This window comes from Lactuca saligna, chromosome 3 (assembly GCF_052625555.1).
Source record: "Lactuca saligna cultivar CGN05327 chromosome 3, ASM5262555v1, whole genome shotgun sequence".
Lineage (NCBI taxonomy): Eukaryota > Viridiplantae > Streptophyta > Magnoliopsida > Asterales > Asteraceae > Lactuca > Lactuca saligna.
This window is the reverse complement of record NC_136419.1, coordinates 5,943,853-5,952,122: the sequence shown is the minus strand read 5'-3', so window position 1 is coordinate 5,952,122 and position 8,270 is coordinate 5,943,853. Positions and strand designations below refer to the sequence as shown.

The window sequence follows — 8,270 nt, the reverse complement described above, 5'->3', positions numbered from 1 at the left end:
ATGTCATTATCAATGAGTACAATAGTGTATGAACCCTTTTGTTTGTATGTAAAATACTATGCTTATCTTTGCCCCTTCTAGCATTTTGCTAGTTGGTGGCATTTTCTTAATAAAATTTCCGGTTCAAAAAAAAAAAAGATATGCTTTTAACATTTTTTTACTTTCCTTTTGTGCAATTAATAAGTCCATCATCTTGTTTTCTCATCCATTAAATCTTTATAATGCTTTTGAAGTTTTAGAAGTGCCGAAGTCGGCTCAAGTAGTTATTATTATTATTATTATTATTATTATTATTATTATTATTATTAAATATTTATAGATATTTTTGTTTTATAAAAGACCAATTCAATACTATAAAGGTCCTTAGAAATCTTGGTTAAATATCATTTTCATTCAAAATGTCGAACCAAATTGAAAATTTTCTGGATGTATCACCATCTACACCTATGGTTATGCTAAAGGCCCATAATCTCATTATTTATCTATAGTCTTAATACATAATGCACTTATATTCGAATATCAAAATGCCGACTGAAAAGATATCAAGTCCTTGTATTAATTAATCAAAAGGGGAAAGTTAAAGGATCAAAAAATACTATGATGAAAGTAAAGGGACCAAAACCGATACATTTCATACTAAACAATATGAATATATTTCTCGCACACGAAAAAAACAATCTTCTCCTTCACATATGTATACATTCAAACATCATCTGGACATCCTCTTCGAAAGTTAATCAGTTGGCTCTCAAAATTCTAGAATGGCAACACCTAATCAAGAATCAATCGAGACGTTCATGAGTATAACTGGTTCATCGGGTTTGGTTGCTATTCAGAAACTCACGGTAATTTTACCGATGTTATATTTCAATTGCATCTTAAATCGTAAACTTATTGTATTTCGACAATTGTTAATCTCGTTTCATTGATTAGTTTTAGTATTTTTTAAAATTTATGTTCTTCTTTCTCGAGTTTGAAATTTGATTCCTGATCGAATGTAGGGGTTTTAAGCTATCTTCCATATATTTCAGTATTCCAAGTCGATGTTTGGATGCAAATGTTTGATTAATTTTATATGTTAAATCTTCGTGTTTCCAGAAAGTGATATACATGGAGATTAATTTCAAACCTGTACAGTTCCCTGATCACTATTTTTAGTAATTGTTATGAAGTTTAGGAGTTATTGATTTTCTGAATCATAAAGACACACACCTTTTTCTTTGGCATTTTCTCAAGAAAGTGTTTCTCTTTGAAATTAATAGCCAAGTAGAATGATTTGAACATTGAAATCAAAATGTCCATATCCCTTTTCTTGCCTAGGGCTAAACATATTTGTGTATTTGATTATCAGGAGCATGGTGGCAATCTCAATGAAGCAGTTAATTCACATTTTACACAAGGAGATACAAACATGTCAGTTTCCTTCGATAACAAAAAGAAAAAAGATAATAAACCTGGTTTGGTTTAATCTCCCTTCTTGACACATTTGATTCTGTTATTTCAGCAGACATCAAACAGACGTTGCTGATCACCAGGAGGATCTCATGGACATAGATGAGGAGCCAAGTGAAACCACAAATCACAGACCACCATTCTTACCTTTTCCTGCAAGTGCTCCCAGAATTGAGAATATAATTGAAACTTTGCCTGAAAATCCTGGGACCCTGAGTATTGATGATGATGATGATGACTTCCCATCTCTTCGATCTTCTCATCCAGCAGGATTAAGTGGACAGAATGGAAGTCTATTCAGTCATCATGACACTGATTTGATTCCAAGTGCTCCTGGAGTTAGTGATTTACCTGATTATGGAATAGAAGAAGAGATGATCCGAGCTGCAATTGAGGCTTCCAAACATGATGCTGAAATTAGTCAACCGGATGATGTTCTACCTCTACAACAAGAATCTGAAGCTGGACAATCAGAAACAAGAACTTCTAAGTTGTCTGTAGTTGAAGAAGCAGGAGCATCGGCATCATCAAATGGAAGGTAAATACCGATCTACTTTTTTATTATCAATTTGTCAAGCCATTGAAACATTTTTGAAGCTGTTGTTAATTTTATAGATTGGGTGTTGAGGATGGAAGTGAAGATACAAATGAGGAAGAGCAACCTCTAGTGAGGGGGGTGAGGCATACCGAAGAACAGCAAAATATCAATAATCATGTGGACAACGTATTTCTCTTTCTTCTTTTTCAAATTGTTACACTATAATATAAATTGAATTCGTTGAGTGCATAAATCATAAATATATTATTATTTTACATGGTGATTGTTTATGGAAAGTGGGGAGGCATGTCATCTGAAGAACACGATGAAGCGGTTATGCTTGAGGCTGCAATGTTTGGTGGAATTCCTGAAGGAATCGGACACCGTGTACGATATGCGCGACATCGTAACATGCAAAATGGTTTCAATAGAGGCGTTGGAGTTGGGGCTTACCCTAGGTCGCCACCACGCCCTACATCTCCCTCCCTCACTGCTCAACGGTTGATAAGGGAACAACAGGTATTCTTTTTTAAATGACTTAATACAGAAAGTCGTTAATTAAGTCATACAAGTGTTGACAAGTTGTTTATGCAGGATGATGAATATCTTGCAGCATTGCAAGCTGACAGAGAAAAGGAGTTGCTAGCCATGGAAGAAGAAAGGCGAAAGGAGGAGGAGGCACAGAAGAAACTGGATCAAGAACAGGTAATTGTTATATTTATAGCGGATTGAAATCTTTCATTTTTTTTATTTTTTTATTTTTTTTTATTTTTATGTTAATTAATTTTATTTAATTTGTAGGAAATTGAGAGGCAGTTAACAGCAAAGGAAGCTTCACTTCCTGAAGAACCTAAACCTGATGATGAAAATGCAGTCAGCCTTCTTGTTCGGATGCCAGATGGAAGCCGACGTGGTCGAAGGTTCTTGAGATCTCACAAGTTACAGGTATAGAACATGATGACGTGTATTTTGTTTGTTGTTTGTCCTTTTTTTTTTTAAAAGGAAATGATTGTTTTGTCCCTGGCAGTATCTGTTTGACTTCATTGATGTTGGCAGAGTGGTCAAGCCTACCACGTACAGATTGGTAATTAATTACTTATTATGTTCTTTTTAAAAATTTGTTTTAGGCGATTAAGATTGTAATGATTTTATTACTAAAAAGTATATAATAAGTTTTGATGCACAGGTGAGACCATACCCACGTCGTGCTTTTGGTGATGAAGAAAGTAAGTTAAGCTTGAATGAAGTTGGGTTGAGTAGCAAGCAGGAGGCGTTGTTTCTTGAGTTAATTTAACAATTAACCAACCGATATATGTTATATAATATTATCTCCTGTAATGTAAATTATGAAATAGTTATTAAATTATATGGGCCTCCTCCTCTATTGGGTGCAAGTGCAATGAATTGATGTTTATGTAAAGTGACTTAACTTGTATTTATGAAGTTGATATGGACATTGGGCATGTGTTTCTTTATGCTTTTATTGGTACGTGGTAATGTCACACGTCTCAGTCTCACCGACTTTTTTAGTATAACAAATTAAATGCAATGCATCTCAATTAAAATGCACACCATAAAAATAGAAATATAGTTTCAGCTTTCAACATAACATTCTACAAAGACTTCAGTTGCCCAAAATGAAGTTTTTTAAAACTCCTTTTGTCCCGAAATCAATAATTATCCAATTACCTTTTTTTTTTTTTTTTTTTTTTTTTAATTCATGAAAATGAAAGTGGTAATAAACAAATTAAATGCCCGTTACTGGACCAGTAAGGATTGGGACCAGATCTTTTAAGACCGGTTTGGTCCATCTTGGCCCAACTGGTTGCTCATTATACAAATTTTAAACAAAAACGACTAAACAAGATAAGATGGGTTTTTACAAAAATTTATTTTAGTAGTTCATTTAAAAAAAATTAAAATAAAATTTTGTTCAAGGAACTTGACCGGGACCGTTAAGTACGTAATGAATTAAGGAAAAATTATAGACAAATTCATCAGTACATTTTCTTTATTATTATGTTTTATGAAAAATTATAGGCAAATCCATCAATACATTTTCTTTATTATTATGTTTTATGAATGATGTGTCAAATATGACCAACATACTATGTTTTATAACTTATTCTTTTAAAATAAGACAATATAATCTAGGACTTTTGAACTTAAGATCGGTATCTGCTGTTGAAAGTGTGTTTCTCTCTAAAAGGTTTAGAGCTCAATTCTCATGACGGATAAAATTGTAGTTTAGAAGTAGAATTTAGAAGGCCTATGTGTTAGTTGTTATAAAAAAACTATATGGCTAGGCTAATATACCTTTTAGCTAAAAAAAATTATTTTACAATGAACTCTAAAAATCAACCAATTAACTAATTAACTAAATTACTCAAAATTTGACCATCCATAAACAAAACAGTTGAAATCAATATATTCCTAAATATCTTAATGACCACTTATTTTGTAAACGTTTATATGTTTATAAAAATCATTATTTATTATTATTATTATTATTATTATTATTATTATTATTATTATTATTATTATTATTATTAGAAATTATGGAAAAAGAAATCAAATATCCTACTACTTTTTGTTTATATTCATGTTCTTATTTAATATATCAAGGCAATTTCTAAAATTAAAAAAAAAATTAAAAACATGTTATAATCTTATACGAGTAAGAAAAAAAAATAATATATGTAAAATTTCTTTTGGATAAGAAAAGAATTATTCTAATTTATTACATTCCCTCTTTTATAACTGCCTGCGGAATGGCCAACTCCCATAATCAACACTATAACCCAATCAGAAACACCCACGTGTCATCCTGCCCCATGACCTTCTTTCTTGTGCTATTTTCCCAACCAATTGTCTGGATCTATGCAACAACTCCTTCCCAAATTCCAAATCCAGATTGTTCATCTGATTCGGCGTGAATCATCACGCGTTCGTGTTTAACGGAAATGGAGATGGAAGAAATGGCGTCTCTGATCGGAGTATCGGTTCCGGTATTCCAATTCCTTATATGTTTTGTTGCCAGTATTCCTGTCAGCTTCTTTCACCGTTTCGTCCCCGGCGGTTCCATCGGAAAACACCTGTACGCGGCATTAACCGGTGCCGCGCTCTCCTACCTATCCTTCGGATTATCCTCCAATATGCACTTCCTGGTGTCAATAATCATCAGCTACGGGTCTATGGTCTTCTGTCGGAGACGATGCGGCTTGATTACGTTCTTGTTAGCAATGGGTTACCTCATTGGATGGTACGTACGTGATTCACATTATATATAATTTGAAGCTTGCTTTTATTAGTTTAATTTACGACAAATCACGATTAATTTTGTAAAATTACGGGAATATTGTTCACATTACCTAAGCTCATTGAGTAGCTAGCTAGAGGCATGCATTAAGATGTCACTCAAGAACAGAGTATTATGACGACTTTGGTGAAAAACTAAATCATGCATCTATATATCATTACGTCTGAATGCTTAATTTCCGATGATGAATAGTTTTACTTTTTGTTACAATTGAGATGGTGGTTGTAAAACTTGAAATTCAAAATAGTTTGAGAAACTAACAGCATAAATTGCTACAAGAAAAGAAGCTATAAATCTTAATCTTGATTTTGATTTTATATATGTTCAAACATGTTCTTCAAGTGTATGCACTAGTTTAAATTCATTCGAAGCTCCATGTGTAAACGTTGTTGATTGTTTTCAACTTTTGGCAAACATGTAGCCATGTATACTACATGAGTGGGGATGCATGGAAGGAAGGAGGTATCGATGCCACCGGTAAGCACTTTCTCCACCATCATATTTACTCTAATGTCCAACAATTAAGATGGTGTCATCTCATCTAATTAAACCCCCTTATAGGATCAATGATGGTGATAACATTGAAAGTGATTTCATGCGCTATTAACTACAATGATGGGTTGTTAAAAGAGGAAGATTTACGCGAATCCCAAAGGAAAAACCGGTTAGTTAAGTTGCCTTCAATCATAGAATACGTGGGATATTGCCTTTGCTGTGGAAGTCACTTCGCTGGCCCAGTTTATGAAATGAAAGATTATCTAGATTGGACAGAAAGGAAGGGTGTAAGTATATATTTTTTTTGTTGATTCTATTTAAATTCGTTGATTTAAATGTGAATGAATGAATGAATAGGAATTTAAACCTTCATTTAAATATTTCCAGATTTGGAATAAAACACAGAAAGCTTCAGCATCACCTTTGGGGGGGACAGTGAAAGCTGTTGTTCAAGCTGGTTTGTGTATGGGTATATACTTACACCTGATACCCCAATATCCACTATCAACATTCAGCAACCCAATGTACAAATACTCAGGATTTACAGATCGGTTGATGTATCAGTACATGTGTAGCTTTACAGCTCGTTGGAAATATTATTTCATATGGTCGGTTTCAGAAGCTTCCATGATTCTTTCCGGATTGGGTTTCAGTGGATGGAGTAACGTTAACTATTCTTCACCCACACAAACACCACAATGGGCACGTGCTATAAATGTTGATATTTTGGGTGTTGAGTTTGCAAAGAGTTCAGTTGAGATACCACTTGCATGGAACATCCACGTCAGCACATGGCTTCGTCATTGTAAGTCATCTCTATATATATATATATATACGTCTTCATTATGAAACTCTACGTATATATATTAATATGTATGTATCTATGTATGTTTAGATGTTTATGACAGGCTTGTTCAAAAGGGGAAGAAACCAGGTTTCTTTCAGTTGCTGGCAACACAGACAGTTAGTGCTGTTTGGCATGTAGGTTTTTTTTTTTTTTTTTTCTTTTGTAATTATAATTAATGGGCTTAATTTTTTTTATGTTAATATATATGTAAGATGATGTAAATTTGTTATATATATATATATATATATATATATATATATATATATATATATATATATATATATATATATATATATATATATATATATATATATATATATATATATATATATATATATATATATTGTGACAGGGTTTATATCCTGGGTATATCATTTTCTTTGTTCAATCTGCTTTGATGATTTCTGGTTCCAGAGGTAATATTTATTTCATTAGTTCGATGAATTGAATTTGTTATATATTGTGACATGCATGAATTTAACATCTTTTTATGTGTATTATATATACATACATATGATCAGCCATTTACAGATGGCAATGCTGTGTTCCAAGTAATAAGCGTGTGGTTAAGAAGATGCTTATGCTCTCTAACTTTGCCTACACGGTTCTTGTTCTAAACTACTCGTCTCTTGGTTTCATGGTAAGTCTTTTTTTTTTTTTCAAAATAAATATTTTCAAAGTTTTAACGGAAAAAATTAAGAAATGAAAATATATAGGATGCTATATATATATAAAAGTTGAACAAATTAATGAAAGTAGGTTGGTATTGTAGGTACTAAGCCTAAAGGAAACAATTAATGTATACGGGAGTGTGTGTTACATTGGAAGTATAGCTCCTGTGGTTTTGATCATCCTTGGTAACATTATTAAGCCAAAGCCGTCCACATCAAGAGCTCGAAAAGGACAGTGAGGTAATTAATCACACCAGCCATTCATTCATATTGCATATTTCGTTTTCTCCTACTTTAAGACTTCAATTAATTTGTATTTAAAGTATGTGTATACTTTGGAGATTTTTTTTGTTGGTTAATTAATACATACGAAAATTCATTATACCATTTTCCAAGAGGTCAAACATTTAGACAAGTTATATCACATAATTTCCTTCTTTTTTCTACAAAAGGAAAGTAAATTACATCCTAACCTATTGTATTTATATTTAATAAAGTTCTGTTATCAGGATTTTTTTATTTTTTATTTTTTTTATTTTTTTTCTATTATTTTTTTTTTCTAATTATGTTTTTATGACTGAATATAACACGTTTACAGGTTAAGAGGATTTTTGTTCCATTTTTTTTCAATAAACTTTTGCTTCCATTATTAACTTGTTTTTGTTTTTCGACCTTACTTATTTAATTTGTATGCGTATTTTAATTATTGGTTAATTAAATTATGATGACGCATTAACTTTTTATTCTAAGTTATCCTTTTTAAACGGCATTCTAAGGCCTAAGCCCTAAAGTGTGAAATTTGATGAAACATTTATGTGCAAGACAAACATAATGTGTGCAATTTGATGAAACATTTATAGGAAAGTCAAAATAAGTCGGATTGTGTTGTTAATATTTACTTATCACATTTTTTTTTTCTAACTTATCTAAGATGTGAAATTTCATCAA

The 8,270-nt window shown here is 31.9% G+C and overlaps 2 protein-coding genes across 3 annotated transcripts; both read left to right on the top strand.

Annotated features, from left to right (window-relative positions):
* Positions 1–684: 684 nt before the first annotated feature.
* SAY1 (Ubiquitin-like superfamily protein) lies at positions 685–3,465 on the top strand. Of its 2 annotated transcripts, none has more exons than XM_078982691.1 (9): positions 685–845; positions 1,352–1,413; positions 1,508–1,990; positions 2,068–2,176; positions 2,288–2,509; positions 2,585–2,695; positions 2,792–2,935; positions 3,018–3,074; positions 3,177–3,465. In XM_078982691.1, the coding sequence occupies exons 1-9, from the start codon at positions 762–764 to the stop codon at positions 3,282–3,284; spliced, it is 1,380 nt and encodes a 459-aa protein (XP_078838817.1). In that variant the 5' UTR covers positions 685–761; the 3' UTR covers positions 3,285–3,465. The 2 variants fall into 2 exon arrangements, with proteins under 2 accessions (XP_078838817.1, XP_078838816.1); XM_078982690.1 differs by having other exon boundaries at positions 1,505–1,990.
* A 1,372-nt stretch (positions 3,466–4,837) lies between these two features.
* Positions 4,838–7,670, top strand: LOC145033379 (lysophospholipid acyltransferase 1-like). Its single transcript, XM_078982015.1, has 8 exons — positions 4,838–5,252; positions 5,731–5,786; positions 5,871–6,091; positions 6,192–6,609; positions 6,700–6,785; positions 7,004–7,067; positions 7,173–7,291; positions 7,424–7,670. The coding sequence occupies exons 1-8, from the start codon at positions 4,954–4,956 to the stop codon at positions 7,559–7,561; spliced, it is 1,401 nt and encodes a 466-aa protein (XP_078838141.1). The 5' UTR covers positions 4,838–4,953; the 3' UTR covers positions 7,562–7,670.
* The last annotated feature ends 600 nt before the right edge of the window (positions 7,671–8,270 follow it).

Coding starts and splice junctions, on each gene's coding strand:
- SAY1 (XM_078982690.1), top strand. CDS start 762: ATGGCAACACCTAATCAAGAATCAATCGAGACGTTCATGAGTATAACT. Junction 846..1,351: donor TTGCTATTCAGAAACTCACG/GTAATTTTACCG, acceptor TTTGATTATCAG/GAGCATGGTGGCAATCTCAA. Junction 1,414..1,504: donor ACACAAGGAGATACAAACAT/GTCAGTTTCCTT, acceptor CTGTTATTTCAG/CAGACATCAAACAGACGTTG.
- LOC145033379 (XM_078982015.1), top strand. CDS start 4,954: ATGGAGATGGAAGAAATGGCGTCTCTGATCGGAGTATCGGTTCCGGTA. Junction 5,787..5,870: donor AGGAGGTATCGATGCCACCG/GTAAGCACTTTC, acceptor ACCCCCTTATAG/GATCAATGATGGTGATAACA. Junction 7,068..7,172: donor GATGATTTCTGGTTCCAGAG/GTAATATTTATT, acceptor ACATATGATCAG/CCATTTACAGATGGCAATGC.